At 42.7% G+C, this 24989-nt stretch overlaps 1 protein-coding gene across 1 annotated transcript; it reads left to right on the forward strand.

The window, feature by feature from the left end:
- The first annotated feature begins 256 nt into the window (after positions 1-256).
- Positions 257-24969, forward strand: LOC139454887 (lactase/phlorizin hydrolase-like). Its single transcript, XM_071236502.1, has 17 exons — positions 257-345; positions 2739-2896; positions 3454-3584; positions 4050-4307; positions 7032-7212; positions 8883-9119; positions 9970-10099; positions 10971-11155; positions 11700-11912; positions 13457-13561; positions 13646-13776; positions 15909-16166; positions 17402-17585; positions 20630-20869; positions 21906-22035; positions 23364-23545; positions 24770-24969. Exons 2-17 carry the CDS (start codon positions 2740-2742, stop codon positions 24967-24969), a joined length of 2922 nt encoding a protein of 973 aa, XP_071092603.1. The 5' UTR covers positions 257-345; position 2739.
- The last annotated feature ends 20 nt before the right edge of the window (positions 24970-24989 follow it).

Consider the following 24989-nt stretch of genomic DNA (forward strand, 5'->3'; position numbering starts at 1 on the left):
GAATAATCAGTTTCGGTTAACCGCCAAAACAGATTCCGAAAAAGCAAACCAGCGGTAACTGTTTTATGAATAGATCACTGAAATCAGTGATGACACCAGGTGTTCGTGCAAAAATAAGGTGACCGGTAACGGGGCAGGTCATAACTAGGTTTCTATGTAAAGCCAGCTTGTGTTTCAAATAATCCCACGCCTTTAAACCTTGAAACGTCACGATGAAGAATCGTGAACGGGGCACATGTTGAGCGTGAAAGAAACAGAAAAATGTTCTGACCTGTTGTTTAGTCCTTGGCGATTACCTTGATTTTGATAACACGCCACATATTCTATGTGAGTTGGTAGCGGCAGGTAAGCGTGTTCGTTTTACATGTACGCAATAGACGTTATTTAGAAGTAACACATCGTCAGCAAATTAATTAGACCCGCTTTTCTGTCACTGGATTTTCGGGTCAAAGCTTGTTTACATGCCGCCACCGTATGGCAGGGACACTGATGTGTGGCGTTAGGCAACAAAAATAACTAAGGATTTTTTTGAAAATTTTGTGAGTCGATGGTGCTGCTGGTAGAGCAGGGAATGCTTACCCTTTTCGCGAACACCTGGAGTCATCACTGATTCATAGTGATCCATTCATAGTTTCAGCATTATTGTGCCTTCACTCAAAATGGAATCCTCCAGATGGTCAGATAATCTGGCGTTGACGTGTATATATATATATATGTACGCCATATTTTCAATGTCAATTCCAGATAGTTAGTATTCAGGGTTATATGACTTTTAAGTTATAATAATTTGCATAATCCAAATCAAAGGCTTAATGTATATAGCAAGCTGTTTATGAAATGGATTTGTTAAAAGATGAACACTTCTGTGAAACTATATGTACAGGGTATAGGGTTGGTTTTGGTTAATTTGTTGTTTTACGCCGCACTCAGCAATATTCCAGCTATATGACGGCGGTCTGTAAATAATCGAGTCTGGACCAGACAATCAAGTGATTGAAATCATGAGCATCGATCCACGCAATTGGGATCGATGACATGCTTCAACCAAGTCAGCGAGCCTGACAACCCGATCCCGTTTGTCGCCTCTTACGACAAGTAGAGTCGCCTTTTACGGCAAGAATGGGTTGTTGAAGACCTATTCTACCCCGGATCTTCACGGATCACAAGGTAGAGGGACATATATGAATAAATTACGATTCAAGGCAGAGATCGTGTCTATTCTCCAAATATATATTTTTTTTATTTGTTGATGGTATTCTCACATTAATGCATGTGTATGTGTTGCTAGAACACTTGTATTACCATAATATCTTCACTTGGATGTAGTGGTAGCGGGGACCACGTCTTAACATCAGATCGTACAGCTGCTCCCTAGCTGACAGCATATGATCTTTATGTAATATACCATACTACAAGGGAGAGTATACAGCAATGTGAGTGTCTAAAAAGCGTTGCTGAACGGAACTGAATCCCGGAAATCTTCGGACTTTTAACTGCGTAGGAATACATTTCTTCAAGCTCACGTTTTTTGTATTCTCAATCCCTAATTTCAAAATCCGCACTGTTCGGCTTGGCGAAATGGGTACGACATTAACACTATATTAAGTTTAATCAGTACTTAGCTGCTTGTGTCTGCTGTCTGCTAAACAGACACGATCTGTTATCTCATAAGCATTCGACATCATCCATTGTATTATGACTTAATGACGTTATGATGACGTCATATCCGTCGCATAACTGTGCGAGTTCTCATAGAGCGTGAGTGTGTGCTTCAGAAAAGTTACTGATAACGTTTACATTTCACAATGTCTATAGGGGCGGTCGGGTAGCCTAGTGGTTAAAGCGTTCGCTCGTCACGCCGAAGACCCGGGTTCGATTCCCGACGTTTGTACAATGTGTGTGGCCCATTTCTGGTGTCCCCCGCCGTGATATTTCTGGAATATTGCTAAATATTGCTAGCGGCGTAAAACAATACTCACTCACACACTCACAATGTCGATAAACATGCATGTGTTTTCAAATTTGCGGTCGTTATTGACTATTCAGTGCCCGAAATTTGTGATATTTGAAACCTCTGGCTAACGCCGTCGGTTCCGTCTAGGCATCAAATACTCAGTAAAACCCGCAATTCTGAAAAGGACATGCAAATAAGATGGTGACCTTTCTACCTTGTGTTTGGTCTTCGTGTACACACACAATAACCAGGACAAGCAAGGCCGCTGAGTTTACTTTGTGGCAATGTTGAACTTAGATAGCAGGGCCAGTACATGCCTACGTTGATGCGCCTCTCAGTGGTCAGTCCGTGTACCAATAAATATTTGCTGTCTCGCTCTTGCATGAGAGACAATCCCTAACACGTATCCGTAATCCCTACAGAAATGGTAAGCTGCAAATAGACAAAGTATGTATGTATGTATGTATGTATGTATGTATGTATGCATGTATGTATGTATTGTTCTATGTATAATATTGTTCTTACAAATTTGATTTTATTTCATTTAATTTATCATGTTTGATAAGCATAACATATTAAACATAATATATAATATATAATGATATCAACATTATAACATGACCGTTAATCAGCATGGTTAATTTCGTTCGTTGTGCACACAACATGTTTGTTATTCAGGTGTGTGGGTTTTTTTCAATTTTAAAAATAATGATATTCCAGTTACATCACGTCGATATCAATTTTGAACGCCTGCACATGCTTTCATAGGTATTTATGTTTTCAGAATGAAGAGGGTGATATTCGTTATTGCCTTGTCGGTTCTGCAAGTCGTTCATGGCAAGGTTTCTGATGATACTTTTCTCCTGGGAAAGTTCCCTGATGACTTTGCTCTGGGAGTAGCCACCTCCGCCTACCAGATAGAAGGCGCCTGGAATGAAGATGGTAGGGATAAATATAATTATACATCACTGGAGTGCACAATATGAGATTATTGTGAGAGACAGACTATGTTTTGTCATTGATTCCGAGCACACATAGAGGAGCCGAACATTAATTGATCGTACTGCACATTTATTTTTAAGACTTCCAGCATGCTTGTCTTAAGGACAGATTGTTTTGCAAATATAATTTATATAGCCTGAAGAAAGATTATTTATTTTACTGTAAATTCTGGAAGAAATTATTTATTTTTTAACCCCAACCCTGCGAAGAACAGATTTTCATAGGATTCTAATAGACTGCTTTCTCTGAGTTGTGATGAGATAGAGTAATGAAGTCAACCTTTGGTCAGACCAATGAGTTACTTGTTGCGATTTACGGGAAGCGTTTCGTTTCGTAAATATCTCTGCAAGACAAAGGGAGTATTTAATCAATAGGGTGTACCTTCTTGGATAACATCTGTATTATTCAATGACATAAATGTTGTTTGTGTTTTTAGACTATGACTTCTTTTATTATCAACTTGGTTTTTTTCTTTATAATACTGTGATTGTCAACAGGTAAAGGGGAGAGTATATGGGACGTGTACAGCCATGTGAAAGGGAACATCGCCGACGGTAGCAACGGTGATATCGCCGGTGACGACTACCACCACTACAAGGAAGATGTGCAGTTGTTGCGGGAGCTCGGGGTTGGTGGTGCAGTTTGTTTTGAAAATAGTCAAAGAGGGTAATATGCTCAACTTTTCGCGAACACCGGTTATCAATCACTATGTGATATTGATTCATAAACACTCTTATGAAATGGTCGGATTCGTGCAATGGAATCTTTTAACAGTGATTTCTTATGATTATGGATATGGTTTTGTCGCTTTATTTTACGTTATTTTATTTTATTTTTTTTTTTTTTTTTTTTTTTATTGTTATTTTTTTTTTTTTTTATTTTACTTTACTTTACTTTATTTTTATTTATTTTATTTTTTATTTTTTATTTATTTATTTATTCATTTTTATTATAATCCGATAATTATTCAAATTAGGCCACATGGACGGACTACTTTATATAGCTATACGCACTGATACGATGCCTACGTGCTCAAAAACCCTTTGCACAACGGTCTAAAACGATACTCATTCAGGCTTTCATGTTCTGTCAGGTGTCCCACTACCGTTTCTCCTTCGCGTGGACACGCATCATGCCTGATGGTACCAACAACACCATCAACGAGAAAGGCATCGAGCACTACACCAATGTCTTGACTGAACTGAAGAAGTACAATATCACTCCGCTAGTGACACTCTACCACTGGGACCTTCCACAAGGCTTAATGAATTACGGCGGCTGGCAAAATAGTTCCCTCATACAGCATTTCAACAACTATGCTGACCTGTGTTTCAAACGGTTTGGTCATTTGGTAAGTTGGAGTCAAACATTCATCATGGTATATTTTGTTCTTTGCTGGTGGCGCTCGAAAGATTTATTGAATAATGTTGAGCACAATCTCATTCAAATCAGATCCAAGTTCTCGCTGCCGCTGAGCAAAGATCTGAGGACATCTCATTACGGGTCATGTCAGAACGAAATTTCGCGAACTTTGACCGACCACTGAAATGAATAACAAGAAGTCGACATCAGCCAATTAGAAAGCAGCTTTCTCGAGCTTTACGGCACTCCTTTCAACCTGGCGACTTCCATTTCAGACTACGCTTGAAAATTATGGTGATACAGTTCTCGATTAAAATTTTTGAAAACTGGGCAAACGAACATTCCGGCATGTCTAATATATGGTTGAGATTGTATGGTAGTGCTTCCCATGTACTGTGCAACGCCTCCTCCGTTCAAATGTTTATCCCAAGGAAGCGAGAGACAGACGATAATTTTGACGGAATCAGTACGGCCCGTAACTGTCGTGCGGAATTCCCCGTATTAACGTTTTCGAGGTTGCATGATTAGAAAACACATTCCGACTGTCGGAAAGCGACGTTTTGATTGGTTGGATGAAAGGTCGTTCTGGCGTGCCCCGTAATGGGATGTCCTCAGGTCTTTGTTTAGCGATAGTGAGAACTAAGATCTGATTTTAATGAGATTGTGTTGAGCAAAGATTCCTCGACCGATACATTTGGCTACCACTCCTTTTATCCTATACCAAGCTTTTATCCTATCTTATTATCAGATGTGAAACAAAAAATATTATCTTTGTACATGGAACTATTATTTCATTGAATGACGTTATGCTAGCTTTTATGTTTGAGACTAAAGAAGTTTTACAAAGCCCCCATCCACTCCTCACTGACATGTCAACAATGACGATACAAGTATAGTTATATAGTTTCATGGCTTTTTCGAGGATAATAATGGGTGCATGTGTTATGTTACCTTACACGTAAAATGCTTGACATTCATTGGTCAATGATTTTGATTAAGAAATATACCCTACCGTCAAGGCATCGGTCATTTTGCCGATCTCTGTAATACAAGGTCCTCACTGCCTTACGATGTCGCGTAATGTATACCCTCCTTCAAAACATAGGGGATATTTAAAAAAAACAGATGCTTTTTGAAAGGGTGCAAAACAACTAAGAAAGACGACAGGGTGTGTAGTCAAAAAACGTTTGAGATATCTTGATCAATAATGAGTCATGCCCCCACGATTGGTCAAACATTCATTTATACGGCGTGGCATTGCCCGAATCAATATCCTAATTATAATTTGAGGGAGTCTTGCAATCTCAATTCCTTGTCATCTGGCCCAGTACGGCCAAGGTAGCCGGTAGCCTTTGTCGTCGGCGCACACGTCTCCCCATCATGTCATGGTCATGATCCATGGCTGGTCATTGCATTTGGGTGATGTTTTGCTGCTGAAGGTAGTCATTTATATATCTGCGCGGTGGGCACGAGCGTTATCGTCATGAAAGATAAAACATGACCATCTTGGCGTGCAAACGCCACAGCTATGGGCGCTAGTATGTTGTCTCGGTAGTACTGTCCAGATACCCTCCCCTGACGTTCGTTAGGACGTCCCCTGAAACGTCCATACCTATCTAGAAAGTCCAGAGTTAATCTGGACTCATCTTAAATCATTACACGAAACCATCGGCGATTCCGAAAGTTTCTACGCTCTAAACACTATTGGCGTCTGGCTAGGGTGTGTCTATTTGATAACGAGGGTACAACACGTGGTCCCCGAGCATGCAGGTGATTTCCAATAGTTGGGTCTGTAACTTGAGCTCCGGTGGCTTGGTGCAAGTAAACACCTATTTGATTGGCTATTTGGGCTCCACTTCTTAAAGCCTGGATTTTGATGGACTTGTGTTGTTGACCAAGGACGCCTTTTCCGACCAATTACATTTTGTGTCTGAGAGACCTTTTTCAAAGTCTGCAAATCGCAAACTGAGACACATGGAACATAATAGCTACCTCTCCCAGTTGGAAGCATGTCAATATCGCTTTGGCGTTCATCAATTTGGAGACGACGCATTCCCAATTTCATGACAAATAATGCATTAATGCAAGAGTAGAGTAGAGCTTACATGTTGCTGTGGATAACATCAACAATACGAATAGTCCAGAGCGACTTGTCGCCCTTTCACCGAAGCATTAGAATGACCCCCTTCTTAATTCACGGAGGAATTGCATAGTTCTGGTATGTTGAGGGCGTTAGATTTTGGTTCCAAATCCGTTCTATTTCTGGCAGTACTTTACAAAGTTGACTTTAACATCATGGCATTTATACTTCGTGATTCCCTACTTTTTGTGGAGCATATTTAATTTACTTTAATTAAATGTTCTTCTACATCTTACCTAACTATATGGCAACAAACGCTTGGCATGTCAATCTCCCTTTTGTTTTCAAATTATGGTAATGCAGTAAACTACGGTTATAACGAACTCAGTGAGACCACTAATTTTAGTTCGTTATAACCGCAGTTCGTTATAAGCGTGTTCGTTATAAACGTAGTTTACTGGACACGTACCATAATTTGAACTTGATGGTAGTTTACTCGATAAACATGGCGGCAAGATAAATTCCTGGTAAGCTTATTCCTCGGGGTGTACCATTTGTGTCCGTGTACCCCGAACCAGGAGCAAAAGTATTTCCAAAGTGGTAAGTTGAACTTATTATAATATTTCATGCTAGGTAAAACACTGGATCACATTCAACGAGCCTTTTGTGGTGTCCTGGGTAGGCTACGAATCTGGCAGCATGGCACCTGGCATCAAAAACAATACGATCGTGTATGAGGTTGCTCACAACATCATCAAGTCCCATGTGGAGGCTTACCATACTTACAATGACACATACAGGGCCACACAACAAGGTAAGGAGCATGGGAACAGATATACCTTCCTTTGACGATAACTGACTTAGAACTACAGCAATATCTCCAGCTGGTATGATGTTGTCTCCTAGAGCACTTTAAAACGCCAGGTGAAGGGTTGTGGTAAATGTATCACATTTTTACCCGAGGCAGAGAAAAGGGACCTTTCCTGTGAAATCAGTCATCTTTCAAACCAACTGCCAGGCAAAATAAGTTTACACCCATGTTTGATGGTGGCAGAATTTTTTCTTGTTTGTTTAACGTTAAACTCAGCAATATACCAGGTATATGACGGCGGTCTGTCAATAACGAGTCTGGACTAGACAAAACAAAGATTGATATCATGAGGATCGATCCACGAAATTGGGATACGATGACACCACCCGATTCCGTTCGTCGCCTCTGAGGACAAACATAACCGCCTCTTACAAGGATGGGATGGTAAAGACCTATTCTAATTCGTATCTTTACGGATAGGTGGTTGAAATGAAACAAACAATAAATGGTTACTCGATGGTGATCTATTTGATACGGGTATCATGGCTGGATTTTGGACCTTGAGTGTACAGTGTTTCGGCGACTGTTTTCAGCCTGTCACGTTTTCACAACGTTTGTAATAAGGAAGAGAATATATGGATGTCAACTTCTTTATTATGAGGAACCCAACGTTTCGGAGTATATGCTTACTCCTTCGTCATTCGCCCGAAGAAGGAGTAAGCATATACTCCGAAACGTTGTGTTCCTCATAATAAAGAAGTTGACACACAACGTTTCAGAGTATATGCTTACTCCTTCATCATTCACCTGATGAAGGAGTAAGCATATACTCCGAAACGTTGTGTTCCTCATAATAAAGAAGTTGACATCCATATTTTCTCTTCCTTATGTGAATCGTTTCCAAATGCCTTTCAAAGACCTGAAACGTTTTTAATTGTTGGTCAAATCCAGTGCATACTTTCTTTTGCCCGGCATTTTACATCATTTACTATTTGGCTGTACATTGTATATGTTGTGTCATAAGTGCATGTAACAAACAGTATACCTCCCCGTGGGGATTAGAGATAGAACTGGTCCCCCGCACCCTATGCTAACCGTACGAGGAGACTTAATGGCTAAAGTGGTGAAAGGGTAGAAAGCGTGTGAACGTAGCCTGACGGCGCGGATCACTGGTTTGTATAGACCTGACTCGATTATTGACAGGCTGCTGTCATATAGATTGAATATTTCTGAGTGCTGCGTTAAACAATAAACGCACATATCATAAGTACATGTTACAGGGATCCCCGAACGCGTCGAACCAAAAGATGTTAAACGATGGTACCTGTTGTTACCCTGAATGCCGCTCGGCATTAACTGGATAAAACAAAGACTGATCGGCTCAGAGTCAGTATACCGTGTATGAGTGGGGTATTCATGTTAAATTGCAACATGGTATCCCCGGTTCGAGCAGATGCCAACATAAGACACGAATTTGGCCAGGTATAATTTTTGTAGCAAATATATAATAAAGTTCGTGTGGTGTATCTCAGGATGCCAATGTAGAATGCATGACATTGTCCAAATTTGCATCAAATTGTCCTCTCTTGGACTGTTTCAGAGAAGTGATTTCAATCTTGTTTCAGGAATGACATTGATTGTATTCTTAAACGATGGCGTGTTAACATTTGCAGGCAAGGTGGGAATGACTATAGACACTGAATGGAAGGAAGCTAAAACTGACAGCCAAGCAGACAAAGATGCCGCCAAGCTTGTCATGGAATTCCGCCTCGGATGGTTCGCCAATCCTATTGTGTTTGGAGACTACCCAGCCATCATGAGGAAGACGGTTGACTACAAAAGCAAGCAGCAAGGCTTCAGCAAGTCCAGGCTACCCATGTTTACTGACGATGAGAAGAAGCGAAATAAAGGTATGTTAAATGTCATTCTGACTTTGGGAGTTGCTGTTATTGACAGTGAGTGAGTGACTTTGGTTTAAGACCTCTTGGAACTGTATTCCAGTTATATCACGACGTGTCAGCTTAATGTGGAAGGAAAGCCCGAAGTGATGTAGGTCTCAGACGTTTACCACTTTATGTAACCCACGAGCACGGTATGGTGCTTATAAACATGGAAACAATCGGGGCGAACCGGGATTCGAACCCACGATCATAGGATTCTGGCGTGTTAAAGGGACACCATTAGTGTTATGATAGAATACATACATTGCCAGAACGAACATGTTCCATTTCTTATTGATGTGGGTACCTACTGTGAATGTGCTAAATCTTATGAAAAATATTACTTTTTATTGGGTGTAGAGAGAGGATTGAGTTCATATTCATGCAATTATTCGAGCAATACAAGGGTGGGGGGCACCAGACGAACCAGGACTAACATTAATAGCACTAATTTGGGGAATTGAATCCGGGCTTTGGCAAAGTCAGCGAACGATTAAACCACGCATGCACAAGATTAAATTGTAGGATAGCCGTTGTGAATGTCTAGACTTCTCCTTGTTATAAGAGGAGTGACGTTGGACCAGTTTTCATAACGTCACAGTTCGCTGTGCAGAGTTGTGTCCTTTACAGGTGCCAGAAACTAATGATCCTCGGTTCAAATTCCGTACTGGCACTGATTAAGTTTCTCGGTCAACACCAAACACATGCTTGCGTTTCAGTGGTAAAGGACTTAGATCACATTCCACATAACGCTGCCACGCTGTGATATGTGTAATACCTTAATGAATGGTGTCAAAATTCCTATCTCCTTCATTTCTAGGTGCCACCGACTTCCTTGGAATCAACCACTACACAACACAGATGATCAGTTCCAAACCAGACAACGACCTCACTCCTGGATACTTTAACGACCAGGATGTGACATTCACATTTGATCCACAATGGCCAGGGTTCGATTTTTCTTTAATTCTTTCTAATACTCTGATTGATTTCATGAATTTGATACACTCTGAATACATTCAGTGAAGGGTTTTATAGCATTTTGACTATTATTCATATGTATCAATAGTCATACGAATACTAAAATAACTAATGGATGTCCATCAACCATCTTAAACAATATCTTTGATCTAAACAACAGATCAACGATTTAAGATCTTGAAGACATGGGTGACTTCTTTCAGTGGGACGTGTGCAGATGCTGGTACCATGTTTGTTCTAGCCTCAGTACCGAAACGTCGCTCGTCGCTAAAGAGGGGCACAGTGTGGCCCCGTCGTCTAAGGCGCCGCGATTCGCTGTGCAGAGTTGCGTCCCTTGGGCACGCCAGAAACCTATGATTGTGGGTTCGAATCCCGGTTCACCCCGATTATGTTTCTAGGTTTGTCAGCACCATACCCGTGCTCGTGGGTTTCACCGAAGTGGTAAACGTCTAAGACCTGCATCACTTAGGGCTTTCCTTCCGCATTGAGCTGACACGCCGCGATATAACTGGAATACCGTTTAAAACGGCGCTAAACCCAACTCACACACTCGTCGCTAAAGATGCTGAAATCTACAGGTCAACTTTGTTTTAATTGATACTATAGCTTCTAATATGATATAGATCATGTTCATCAACGGAGGATCAAAGGTGTCATAAAGATGCCGCTCACAGGGGATTCGAACTCAGGTTTTAAGCATGGTAGGCTGACACTATGTTTTATTGTCTTTAATGGACAAGATCAGAGGATCTGAGTAAAGTGTTGCTTTTTAGTTTTTAAAGTATGTTAGGGGAAGGTATCATGAACTTTGTTTTCAATTATGGAGAATGTTGTTTTAAGAAACGACAATACAACAATGTGGCGAATGGTACCATGGGGCATTCGGCGTTTGCTGAACTACATCAAAGACAACTACAACAACATCGACGTGTACATCACCGAGAACGGCAAAGGGGACTGTGGCACTATGGAAGACCAGGACCGCATTGACTACATCAGGGACTACAGCAACAACGTCCTCAAAGGTGAGTGAGTGTCTTGGGTTCTAACGCCGCCTGGGGCAGCAGTAGTGCAGTAATATAACGGCGCCCTGAAAGGTATCATGACTCATAGATATGCAAACCTCATGACAGGCGCTAATTCTGGAAAATTGCTAATTAAACAGAAATACCAATTGTTAGATGGGGCGAGTTATTATTTCTCCCGGTCGATGCTATCTCTGCAACCCAGTGCACGGAAATTTGGAAGTGTTAAATTATTTCTTACTACTGCACCTTGTCTTCCGTGGGTACAGGTGCAGCGATATTTCGCTGTGATGAGTTGTGTCCCTAAGGCGTACAAGAGACCTAAGATCATGGGTTCGAATCCCAGTTCATCCATATCATGTTTCTAGGTTTATCACCACCATAACCATGTTCGTGGTTTCACAATAAGTGGTAAACGTCGACGATTGCAACAATTTGCCCCCCTCCCCCCCCCCCCCCCCCCCCCCCCCCCCCCACGTCGTGATAAAACTGAAATTTTGTTTAAAGGGGGGTAAATCTAACATACTCACTTTCACATGATCAGCCATCGATGACGGGGTCCACGTGAAGGGTTACTTTGTCTGGACGCTCATTGACACGTTTGAATGGAGCGGAGGCTACACCACCAAGATGGGCTTCTACTATGTGGACTTCAGCCTCCCGCATAGACCGAGGTACCCCCGGAGGTCAGTGAAGCTGTACCAGATGATCAACAAGGAGAGGGGGTTCACCCAGGACATACAGAACTACAGAGCATGTACGTACGATGGTGGTTTTGTATTCACTATAGCCGTATGAATGTATCGTTATCGTCTCTGCATCAAATCCTTACATCCTACATTTAAGTTCAGATGAAATTCCAGCATCCAGCATGCATACTTCATCAAAGCGCTGTTGTCAAAGGCACCGCAATTCGCCGTGGAGAGTTGCGTCCCTTGGGCAGACCAGAACCTAAGATTGTGGGTTTAAATTCCGGTTTGCCCATATGTTTCTAGGTTTGTTAGCACCATACCCGTGCTCGTGGGTTTCACCAAAGTGGTAAACATCTATGACCTGCATCAGTTCGGGCTTTTCTCCCACATCAAGCTGACTCGCCGTGATATAACCGTAGGAATTCAAAACGGCGTTAAAACCAATTCACTCACCCCCTTCCTGAAATACCAAAGGACTTAAGGGAGCAATTAATATTTTTTACTAATGTTTAGCAGATTTATTATATTTTTCAAACTTAAACGGGTGCTTCATTAATAATAAATACAAACAAATAACGATCTATGTTCATTGGATACACCGTCACCAAGATAAGGGCACACTCGTTCTTTTCCTACAATGCGAGGCTTGTGTATTGTTTCAGTAAAACAAGGGTTTGATTATTCTGTTAAAAAAATATCTATCCCAACCCCTGAAAATCAAGAAGCTGCTCCTTATGCTTCCTGACATTTTGCGTCATGTTCATCGCCAAAACAAATTGTGTGTATATTTCATGAAATTAACATCAAGCGAATGCTATGATTTATGAGACCGCCTCCGTGGTCTAGTGGTAGAGCGTCCGCCCGGAAAGCGGAAGGTCCTGGGTTCGATCCCCGACAGCGTCATACCAAAAGACGTTAAAAGAGGGTACTTGTTGTTACCCTGTCTGGCGCTCGGCATTAAGGGTCTAAAATAAGGACTGGTCGGCTCGGAGTCAGTATACTGTGTCTGAGTGGGGTATTCATGTTAAACTGCGGCATGGTATCTCAGTGAGCTAGCACTATAAATCGGCATCAGTCCGGACTATTACAAACAGCAACACAAACACACACACGTACATGCACATCGCTATATAAGTGCAATAATCTTGGACGCGACGTTAAACTCCATTTGTCATCCAAAACTGGCTCCCACAGGAGATATTGCTTGGATTAGATCAAGCGATATCTACGCTGCAATGAAATTACATCACAATACTTTGCAGACCATTGTGACGTCACTGGTTACCATGACGTCACAATCAAATGACATCACTAATGGCTCTGCTACTGAAACTGATAGCAGTACCTTTTACACTGAAGACCCTGCTAATTACTGTCTACAAATTGAAAAAGTTGGAAGAATGATGTTGGATGATCAATAAAATCTCGCCCGAGTGTCTTTTGATATCAAATATATCAACACTCGTTGATAAAAGTGGCAAAAATCCTCGGCAAGCCTCGGAATATTTCCACTTTTATCAACTCGTGTTGATATATTTGATATCAAAAGACACTCGGGCGAGATTCTCTATTTCACCTCACCTCACCCATGATTTATGTTTGTTATCAGACCCAGCTGACAGAGACACATTTCTTTATGACCATTTCCCTGCCAAGTTCTTGTGGGGCGTCGCCACTTCCTCGTATCAAGTGGAAGGTGGATGGAACGAAGACGGTAATTATAGTTTTGTATTTTATTTGAAAGGCTAGTGTTCATGTCATCTTCAGAAACATGAGAGTAAATTGCTTTTGGTTTCAGGAAAAGGGGAGAGCATATGGGACAGGTTCGTTCACATCAAAGGCAACATTGCCAACGACGATACTGGAGACGTTGCCTGCGACAGCTACCACAATTATAAGGAGGATGTTCGCATGCTGAAAGACTTAGGTGTAGGTGTTACCATTGCACTTTCAGTGAACCACTTGGAATAATAAATTGAATGTGATTCCGTGGAATTTGATTGGATGACAAAGGTCATTTTGCTTATATGTTTCAATAAACCGAAAGGAAATAAGCCACGCCCACTGACAGAAAACTATGACAGTCATGATTGGTTGATAATAGTATGGGCGGAGCTTGTGTTCAGTTATTGCATTGAAAGATGTCACTGATTTCTTATTGCTGTCTTCATTTCTTGTGTTCATTAAGTAAGCAGCCCCTCAATTTCATACTGGCCTGTATATATTCCAGTTTGGGCGAGTCAAACCAGTGAAACATATTCTGACCCGAAATCTCCGGGAGCTTAACCAGAGATCTGTAAAGACGACTTGTTTGAATGTAGAAGCAGGATAAGCCATTTTGTATGAATTTTAAACTGACGTCCAAAAGAAACTTTACCAACTGAAAATATAAATTTCAGACAAAGTTTTATTTTTTTTTCGATGAAGTCTATCTAAAACACATAACCTAAATACAACAAAAGTGTATGCAGAAAATGTGAATCGTCTGTTACATGTTTGCGCGGTAACACGCGAAAAAGTGAAAAAGACGTGCACAACGGACAACTGCAAATGCACGTGCGGGTAAGGGTATAAAACGATTGCAACGGCAAGTCAGACATCCACAGTGATAAAAAAAAACACAAAAGAAATGCCACGACTCACAGTCGAACAACGTGAACGAGCCTTGGGTATGGTACAGATGGGAGCCACCAACGCCCATATTGCACGAACCTTCGGTTGCTCTCGTGTTGCCGTTACCAACTTGATGCAACGTTACAGACAGACAGGGCGGACCACTGACAGGCCAAGAACAGGCAGACCCAGGGTGACCACGCCCCATGATGACCGGTGCTTGCGTACCTTGCACCTCCGAAATCGCTTCCTGACAGTGACGTCATCGGCGACAAATGCCTTAGGTCACAGGGTTAGTCGACAGACAGTGGCCAGGAGACTCAGGGCTCGTGGAATCAGGGCTTTTAGACCATACAGAGGACATCTATTGACAGCGCAACATCGCGGTCTGCGATTAAGATGGGCCCGGACTGTACGACGTTGGCAACGACGTGACTGTCAGAGGGTTGTCTTCACTGACGAAAGTCGATTCTGTATGTTTAGGGCTGATGGAAGACAACGTGTCTACCGTCGAAGGGGTGAACGAACGGCGGCGTGTTACGTGCAGGAGGTCCTACCATATGGTGGAGGGAGTGTCATGGTGTGAGGAGACATCTGTGGGCAGGAGAGGACACCGCTGGTCATCGTTGACGGAAACTTGACAGCTCAGCGTTACATGGTTAACATTCTTCGTCCAGTTGTCCTACCATTTCTCCAACAGCAGCCACGTGGTGTCATTTATCAGCATGACAGCAGCCAATACAGCCAGAATTGTCACTAACTTCCTCGCAGCCAACAACGTCAACGTCCTGCCATGGCCTGCACGCTCACCCGACATGTCCCCCTTATAGAACACCTCTGGGACTAGATGGATCGTCGTGTTCGACAACGACCACAGTTTCTCCAGCCAACCGATCTTGGCCCTCCAAGAAGAATGGCGTCAAATCCCACGTGACCTCATCAGACGACTGACTTTTTCTGTACGTCGAAGAGTTTTTGCGTGTATTGAGGCATTTGGTGGTCACACAAGCTACTAATGACTTGTTATTGAACGTGAGCGGTTTTTTATGTACTCTGCCTATTGTCCATGATTCTGAAAGCTCGAGTTTTGTACCACACCAAACTTTGAAGGGCTCTGACGTCATTCTCGGTTGCGGTATGATTGTCATTTTCAGTGTTGATTATGTTGATATATTGATCTTCTCAATACACTTTACTTCATGCATGTATGTTTTGTTGTTTTTGAGCAAGAGTGATTTCAAACTCTGGTAAAGTTTCTTTTGGACATCAGTTTATATCATCTTGAACGCCATACAACGTACTTTCTGGACACTCAAATACATAAAAAACACATCCACTTTTTCTAGATAACATTGCTAGATAACAACAAACTGGATTAGCGTTTCATGTGCAGCTGTTACAATATACAGAATGGAATTTTAAATTCGCGGCGGTTTTTTCTGTTTCAGGTGAATTTTTACAGGTTTTCTATTTCGTGGAGTCGCATTTTGCCTGACGGAACACCAAGCTCTTTGAACAGCAAAGGTCTCGCCTACTATGACAATCTTATCAACGAGCTCTTGGCCAATAATATAATACCATTCGTCACCCTGTACCATTGGGACTTGCCACAAGCACTCCAGGATAAGGGTGGCTGGATGAATGAGGCCAGCGTTGATTGGTTCACAGAATACAGCCGGGTCATGTTCCACTACTTCGGGGACAAGGTATGTATCAAATATCATCCGAGGTCAATGGCACTCTGCAGAGTTGAGTCTCTTAGACGAATCAGAAACCTATGATTGTGGGGTCGAATTAAAGATTCACCCTGATTATGTCTCTAGGTTTGTCAGCACCACACCAGTGCACGTCGGTTTCACCAAAGTGGTAAACGTCTCAGACCTGCATCAGTTCGGGTTTTCCTCCCGCAATCTGACACGACATGAGTGAGTGAGTGAGTTTGGTTTAACGCCGCTTTTAGCAATATTCCAGCAATATCACGACGGGGACACCAGAAATGGGCTTCACACATTGTACCCATATCGTGAATCAAACCCAAGTCTTCGGCGTGACGAGCGAACGCTTTAACCACTAGGTTACCCGACCGTCCCGACATGCCATGATATAATTGGAATACTCTTCAAAACAGTGTTGAACCAACCCATTTACTCAACATCTCAAATATCATCCCCAATGTATAATTTCTACAATGGATCAGACTCTACAACTTTGCGCATATTCAGTTACTTTTCTAAAAGAAAAGAGATTTTGTTTATGAATGATAATTTTAGTTTTGACTACCATTTAATAAAGTTATTGTTTTCCGAAAATGATGTGATTATAATGTAACGTAAATACTGTTCATATTACAGCAAAATGCAACCCTAAAAATACGATTGATTAGAAGCGACAACAAAATTCATAAGAATTGTTCGATTCCATCTACATGTATGTCTTGAGCATGTGTTAATATTCACTATCAATTAGTGATGAAGGAATAGTTTCCCTGCGAGGTTCTTAAATACCAGAGGATTTAATTCATTCGGAGAACATTCTTTTAAATTCATATTGGAATTGTGACACTACCAGCTGACCCGGTAGAATGTCCTCTCACAATAATTCAGGTGGATAGAGCGTCTGTCAGAAGAGCGGAAAGTCGGTTGTTTGATTTCTTAGTCACGTCATACCAAAAGACGTTAAAAGATGATACGTGTTACCCTGCCTACCATGAAGGGTATAAAACCAGAATTTGTCAGTTCGGTATAATGTGTCTTTGGAGGTTGATGCTCAGTGGGTTAGCACTATAGAATTGGTATGCATCCGAACTAGTAAAAGCAGACACACACATATGTCGCAAGTCGCTATGTAAATGCGTAAATCTTGAACCCTCTCCTCACATGATGCTGAGACACCATGATATAAATTTAAAACATTAAATATTGTAAGACACTATACTATGCAGGTGAAGCACTGGCTCACATTTAATGAAGTCTACACCATTTCCTGGCTTGGGGATGGCATCGGGATATTCGCTCCTGGTATCAAGGATCCAGGTGTTGCCGTGTACCAAGTCGCCCACAACATCATCAAGGCTCACGTAAAGACTTACAGGATGTATGACACGGTCTTCAGAGCCCGACAGAATGGTGAGTGTTTGTTTGACGTGTGTTGTATAACGCAACACTCAGAAATACTTCATCTATATGACGATGGTCTGTAAATAACAAATTTTGGACAAGACAATCCAGTGATGGGTATCATAAGCATCGATCCACGCAATTGGGATACGATAACAGGCATCAATCAAACCACCGAGACAAGCACAGGTTGCTGGGGATCCCTACTCTTAACCCTTTTCTCCATGGTGAGACAAGCACAGGTTGCTGGGGACCTATACTCTTACCCCTATTCTCCATGGTGAGACAAGCACAGGATGCTGGGGACCTCTACTCTTACCCCTATTCTCCATGGTGAGACAAGCACAGGATGCTGGGGACCTCTACTCTTACCCCTATTCTCCATGGTGAGACAAGCACAAGTTGCTGGGGACCTATACTCTTACCCCTATTCTCCCTGGTGAGACAAGCATATGTTGCTTGGGATCTCTACTCTTACCCCTATTCTCCCTGGTGAGACAAGCATATGTTGCTGGGGACCTATACTCTTACCCCTATTCTCCCTGGTGAGACAAGCATATGTTGCTGGGGATCTCTACTCTTACCCCTATTCTCCCTGGTGAGACAAGCATATGTTGCTGGGGACCTATACTCTTACCCCTATTCTCCCTGGTGAGACAAGCATATGTTGCTGGGGATCTCTACTCTTACCCCTTTTCTCCATGGTGAGACAAGCACAGGATGCTGGGGACCTCTCCTCTTTCCCCTATTCTCCATGGTGAGACAAGCACAGGTTGCTGGGGACCTCTACTCTTACCCCTATTCTCCACGGTGAGACAAGCATAGGTTGCTGGGGACCTATACTCTTACCCCTAATCTCCATGGTGAGACAAGCATATGTTACTAGGGATCTATATTTTTACCCGCAATCCCCACAGTGAGCCATGCATAGCCTGCTGGGGACCTGTATTCTTACCCGTAATCCAGAGAGTGAGCCAAGCATAGCCTGCTTGGGACCTATTTTCTTGCCCGTTATCCCCACAGTGAGCCATGCCTAACCTGCTGGGGACCTATACTCTTACCCCTAATCTCCACAGTGAGACAAGCATATGTTGCTTGGGACATATACTCTTACCCCTAATCTCCACGGTGAGACAAGCATATGTTGCTGGGGACCTATACTCTTACCCCTAATCTCCACGGTGAGACAAGCATAGGTTGCTGGGGACCTATACTCTTACCCCTAATCTCCATGGTGAGACAAGCATATGTTACTAGGGATCTATATTTTTACCCGCAATCCCCACAGTGAGCCATGCATAGCCTGCTGGGGACCTGTATTCTTACCCGTAATCCAGAGAGTGAGCCACGCATAGCCTGCTTGGGACCTATTTTCTTACCCGTAATCCACAGAGTGAGCCATGCATAGCCTGCTTGGGACCTATTTTCTTGCCCGTAATCCCCACGGTGAGCCGTGCATAGCCTTCTGGGGACCTATATTCTTGCCCCTATTCTCCATGGTGAGACAAGCATATGTTGCTTGGGCTCTATATTCTTACCAGAAATCCCTACAGTGAGCCATGCATAGCCTGCTGGGGACCTATATTCTTGCCCGTAATCCCCACAGTGAACCACGCATAGGCTGCTGGGGACCTATATTCTTGCCCGTAATCCCCACAGTGAGCCATGCATAGCGTGCTGGGGACCTAGATGCTTTCCCGTAATCCCCACAGTGAGCCATGCATAGCCTGCTGGGGACCTATATTCTTGCCCGTAATTCCCACAGTGAGCCATGCTTAGGCTGCTGGGAACCTATATTCTTGCCTGTAATCCCCACATTGAGCCATGCATAGCCTGCTGGGGATCTGTATTCTTGCCCGTGATCCCCACAGTGAGCCATGCATAGCCTGCTGGGGACATGTATTCTTGCCCGTAATTCCCACAGTGAACCACGCATAGGCTGCTGGGATTCATATGTATTACTTTGACCCACATCATATTATATATCCAGAAAACCCTCATGTCCATGAACGATGTATAACATTGAGGTGAAACATCAGGGCAAATTATAATTTTTTTCCAACATTTTAGCTCCTTGCACATCCAGTTATCAGTGGATATTTGTTAATCTGAATGAATGGAAATGATTACCGACTTTATAGAAACACGCAGCTATTATCCCGGACAAAGGCCAAAGTTTCTTTCGAATCTAAAGGTTAGTCATGATGTCCGCGGTTACTTAGCAACCCTGTTGCAGCGTGTTTTAGTTTTGTCTATTTTATCTCAAGACATAATCTAATGCACGATCTCAGACCCTTCACAATGATCCATTTATCTTCAAGAGCCCATTGCTGTCGTCGGGACCGTTGTCCCCAGCATCCATTGCTGGTCCTGATAGGCGATACAAAGGATGGGGTGGTGGTGACTTGGGGGATTGCGTGTCATCGTACCCAGACGGCGTGAATCGTTGCTCATAATATCAATCACTGGATTGGCTGATCCTGTCTCGATTATTTACAGATCAACGTCATAGAGCAGGAACATTGCTGAATGCGGCGTTAAACAACAAACAAACAAGGATTAGAACAGCTCCTTGTCAACATATGCATCTGAGCTTGTCGCAAAAGGCGACTTAATGGATTGCTTGGTCAAACTCGGCGACAATCAAAATTCGATTTACGGAAATATTTCTTGTGTCCTCTGAGTAACAACACATTTTCGGTTCACTGTTCATCACAATGGCCTCCCTTTACTTCATGCTTCAGGTGGGGGCACAGGTAACCCGGTCGTCTAAGGCGCCGCGATTCGCTGTGCAGAGTTGCGTCCCTTGGGCACGCCAGAAACCTATGATTGTGGGTTCGAATCCCGGTTCGCACCGATTATGTTTCTAGGTTTGTCAGCACCATACCCGTGCCCGTGGGTTTCACCGAAGTGGTAAACGTCTAAGACCTGCATCACTTCGGGCTTTCCTCCAACATTAAGCTGGCACGCCGCGATATAACTGGAATACTGTTAAAAGCGGCGTTAAACCTAACCCACTCACTCACCCACTCACTCACTCACTCATGCTTCAGGTATGGTGGGCATTACGCTTGACATTGAGTGGAAGGAACCTATGACCTCTAGCTCAGCCGACTTGGAGGCAGCACACAGGGCTTTCCATTTCAAACTTGGCTGGTTGGCTAACGCCATATATGGCAACGGGGACTACCCAGAAGTAATGAAGCGCTACATCGACCGCAGATCTCGCCAGGAGGGGCTCAGACACTCCCGACTTCCAGTCTTCAGTGCAGAGGAGAAGAAAAATAACAAAGGTACACATGGCAAGCTATGTTTTTTTTATAGAATAAAGAGGCGTATTGGCAAACGGTTCAGTTGGTCCTCTGGTCTTTGAAATTGTACAACATGAAAGTAAAAGGGACAAAACCCTTTGCATTATCATAAGAAATCCATTGTACGATTCCGACTAAATACTACATATGATGATGATGATGATGGATGATGATGATGGATGATGATTGATGGATGATGATTGATGGATGATGATTGATAGTGATGGTGGTGATGGATGATGATGATGATGAATGATAATGGATGATGGTGGATGATGGATGGTTGTGATGGTTGTGATGGTGATGATGATTGTGGTGATGGTGATGGTGATGATGATGATGGATGATGATGATGATGATGATGATTGATGGGTGATGATTGATGGATGATGATTGATAGTGATGGTGGTGATGGATGATGATGGATGATGATGAATGATAATGGATGATGGTGGATTATGGATGGTTGTGATGGTGGTGATGGTGATGATGATTGTGGTGATGGTGATGGTGATGGTGGTGGTGATGGATGATGATGGATGATGATTGATGGATGATGATTGATGGGTGATGATTGATGGATGATGATTGATAGTGATAGTGGTGATGGATGATGATGGATGATGATGATGAATGATAATGGATGATGGTGGATGATGGATGGTTGTGATGTTGGTGATGGTGATGATGATTGTGGTGATGGTGATGGTGATGGTGATGATGATGATGGATGATGATGATGATGATGATGATGATGATGATGATGATGATGACAAAAAGCAGCGACAAACCACTTTCCATGAGCATGTGTTCATAAATCACTATCAAACAGTGATGATACCAGGTGTTCGCCTAAAGATATCCGCATCCTGCCGCACGCTTATACCTCTACCAATCTTACCCTCATCGGCGAAATGCATCAATGGATAAACGTCACTTCTTATCCTCTCATTGCGTCCATAAATTACATCAATGATCTACAGGCTTATACCTAACCCTTTATCATATCCCATGACAGGGGCTTACGACTTCATGGGTGTGAACCACTACACGACAGACCTGGTGGCGAACAACCCTTCCCCCAGCTCCACCCCTGACTATGGGGAGGACCAGGAGACCGAGGTTAGGAAAGACATGTGTTGGCCCAAGTAAGTTGACATGCGACATATATACATCTGGCAGAATTCCAGTTACTACATGCGTGTGTACATATTTCCCTATGCAATCTATTTTGATAAACGTTTCTTCTTCTTTTTTAAAAATGAGACAATATATTTCTATTTGTTAAGTGACATACTCCTATAGAAATACAGAAACCGAAATAGAATGTCGCAACCTTTCACGTCAACGACAGAGAATAACCATCCTCGATTGTCCGACTCCTTTCGGTGTAAAAGGCAAAATAGTGTTGAAAATTATATGAATGATTCATATGTGATATTCGCGAAAAGGTTAAACATGTTCTTACCTAGGGTTAACACCACTCACACAATTTGTATAAAAAGGTAAGTTTTTGTTGCATGTTTTGACCGCCTCTTTGGTCTAGTGGTAGTGGTAGAGCGTTCGGCCGGCGATCCCCGACAGCGTCATCCTAAAATAGGTTAACAGATCGTACTTGTTGTTACCCTGTCTGGCGCTCGGCATTAAGGAGCTAAAACAAGGACTGGTCGGCTCAAAATCTGTATACAGTGTCTGAGTGGGGTATTTATGTTAAACTGCGGCATGGGATCTCAGTGGGCTAGCACTATAAAATCGGCATCAGTCCAGACTAGGACAAGCGGCCACACACACACACATATGCATGCACGTCGTTATATAAGTGCAATAATCTTGGACGTGACGTTAAACCCCAATTTCACCTCAACTCACCTTGTTGAGTTTTGTAACTCCTCCACGGCAACAGCTTCATGACAATCATTTCAGTTACTTCTTCTGCTTCCGTGTATCACATCATAAGACCTTGCAACCATCTGGAGAAACATTTATCTTTTCCATACTGTCCAGTAGGAATCGGTGGTATCTTGGAAATTCATTTGTCAACATGACATCAATGTCATATGTGGATATTTCCAAAACGTACATGGAACTTAAGTGTACATAAAGGGCGTGCGTACGGTTCAAAGGACAGATTCATTGCGTCCCTGAAGAGTACTTCGATTTCTTACATAATAGGTTTGAGTGCTACACATTATGTTGTACACACATTTTGCAAATTTGCTGTTGTTTTCTACTGGTCATCATGTTCCAATATTGCGAATCTATTCCTCACAACATCAGTGAGTGAGTGAGTATGGTTTTACGCCGCTTTTAGCAATATTCCAGCAATAAATAGGCTTCACACATTGTACTCATGTCGGGAATCGAACCCTTGTATACGGCGTGAAGCGCGAACGCTTTAACCTCTTGGTACCCGACCGCCCCCAAAAGGTCAGTTGCTCGGCCAGGGAGTAATGTGGTGTTGTTCTGTTATCTGTAGAACGGCTGCCGATTGGCTAAGAATTAATCCATGGGGAATCCGGAATGTGTTGAAATTCATCAAGAATTACTATGGCGACTTCCCTATCTTCATCACGGAAAGTGGATCGGCGGACACTGGCGGGCTGGCGGATGATCAGAGGGTCCAGTACTACAAATCCTACACCAACGAACTTCTTAAAGGTAACTCTGTGCCCCTGGGTATAGAACCTGGTGAACGCTTATACACACGCCGAACAATCTTTAGTTGAATAAAGCGACAAAACCCTTTCCATATCCAATAGAAATCTCTGCATACAGCAGAGTTGATTGTACGATTCCGACTATATCATGAGCATGTGTTTATGAATCACTATCAAACAGTAATGATACCAGGTGTTCGCTAAAAGGAGAGCGTATCCTGCCCCAACGGTGGCACCCGTCACAAACACATGCAAAGGCAAGTTAATTGTTCACCTGAAAAAACATGGGACCTTATGGTATAAGTCAAAAAAGGGAATTGCATCGGACAGCATTTATTGTCACTGATGCGTCAAATTTGGAAATGTCCTCCACATGTCTACCATAAAAACTTTTTGAAAGTTTTGCCGACGGAAGCCATCGAACTATACACAAAGGCGAGACGACGTAATGTAAAACGTGACCTAAAATGTAATTTCTTTTCTACACAATGAAAATAACACAATCATTTGGGCCTCGTTGTGAGACCAAGCAGCGCTTGGAAGTAGCCATCGATGGCTGCCTTTAATGTAATGGAAGTGTTATATGTTTCCGGGATACGCATCGTATGATTATATATCTGATGACTATATGACTGTCATATCCGGTACAATCGTGTATATTTATCTCAGCAATGTTGCCGAGTGCATTGTTAGCCTGTAATACTTCATCTCCGCAGCATCACCGAGTGCATTGTTAGTCTGTAATACTTCATCTCCGCAGCATCACCGAGTGCACTGTTAGTCTGTAATACTTCATCTCCGCAGCATCACCGAGTGCATTGTTAGTCTGTAATACTTCATCTCCGCAGCATCACCGAGTGCATTGTTAGTCTGTAATACTTCATCTCCGCAGCATCACCGAGTGCACTGTTAGTCTGTAATACTTCATCTCCGCAGCATCACCGAGTGCATTGTTAGTCTGTAATACTTCATCTCCGCAGCGTCACCGAGGTCATTGTTAGTCTGTAATACTTCATTTCATTAATGATACCGAGTTCCTTGTTATTCTGTAATACTTCATCTAAGTACTGTCGCCATGTTCATTGTGAGTCTGTAATACTTCATCTCAGCAATTCTACCAGCGGTTCACACACTGGTTCGAATGGTGTGAAAGCTGAAAGTCTATTAAAATAGGGAACACATGCCTACATGTAGTAACTTCTCACTTTGGACACATCTCTTCCAGCAATCCTCTGGGACAAGGTGAATGTCCAGGGCTACACCGCATGGGCGTTGATGGACAACTTCGAGTGGGCCAGTGGATACACCCAAAAGTTCGGTATATATTCAGTCAACTTTACAGACCCGGCAAGAACCCGGACGCCGAAGAAATCGGCCGCCTACATCACAAGCTTGATCAAGGAAAATGGTTTTGTAAAACATTAAAAATGTTTGAATAAAGCAGT

This window comes from Haliotis cracherodii, unplaced genomic scaffold (assembly GCF_022045235.1).
Source record: "Haliotis cracherodii isolate W230 unplaced genomic scaffold, xgHalCrac1.p SCAF_11, whole genome shotgun sequence".
Classification (NCBI taxonomy): Eukaryota; Metazoa; Mollusca; class Gastropoda; order Lepetellida; family Haliotidae; genus Haliotis; species Haliotis cracherodii.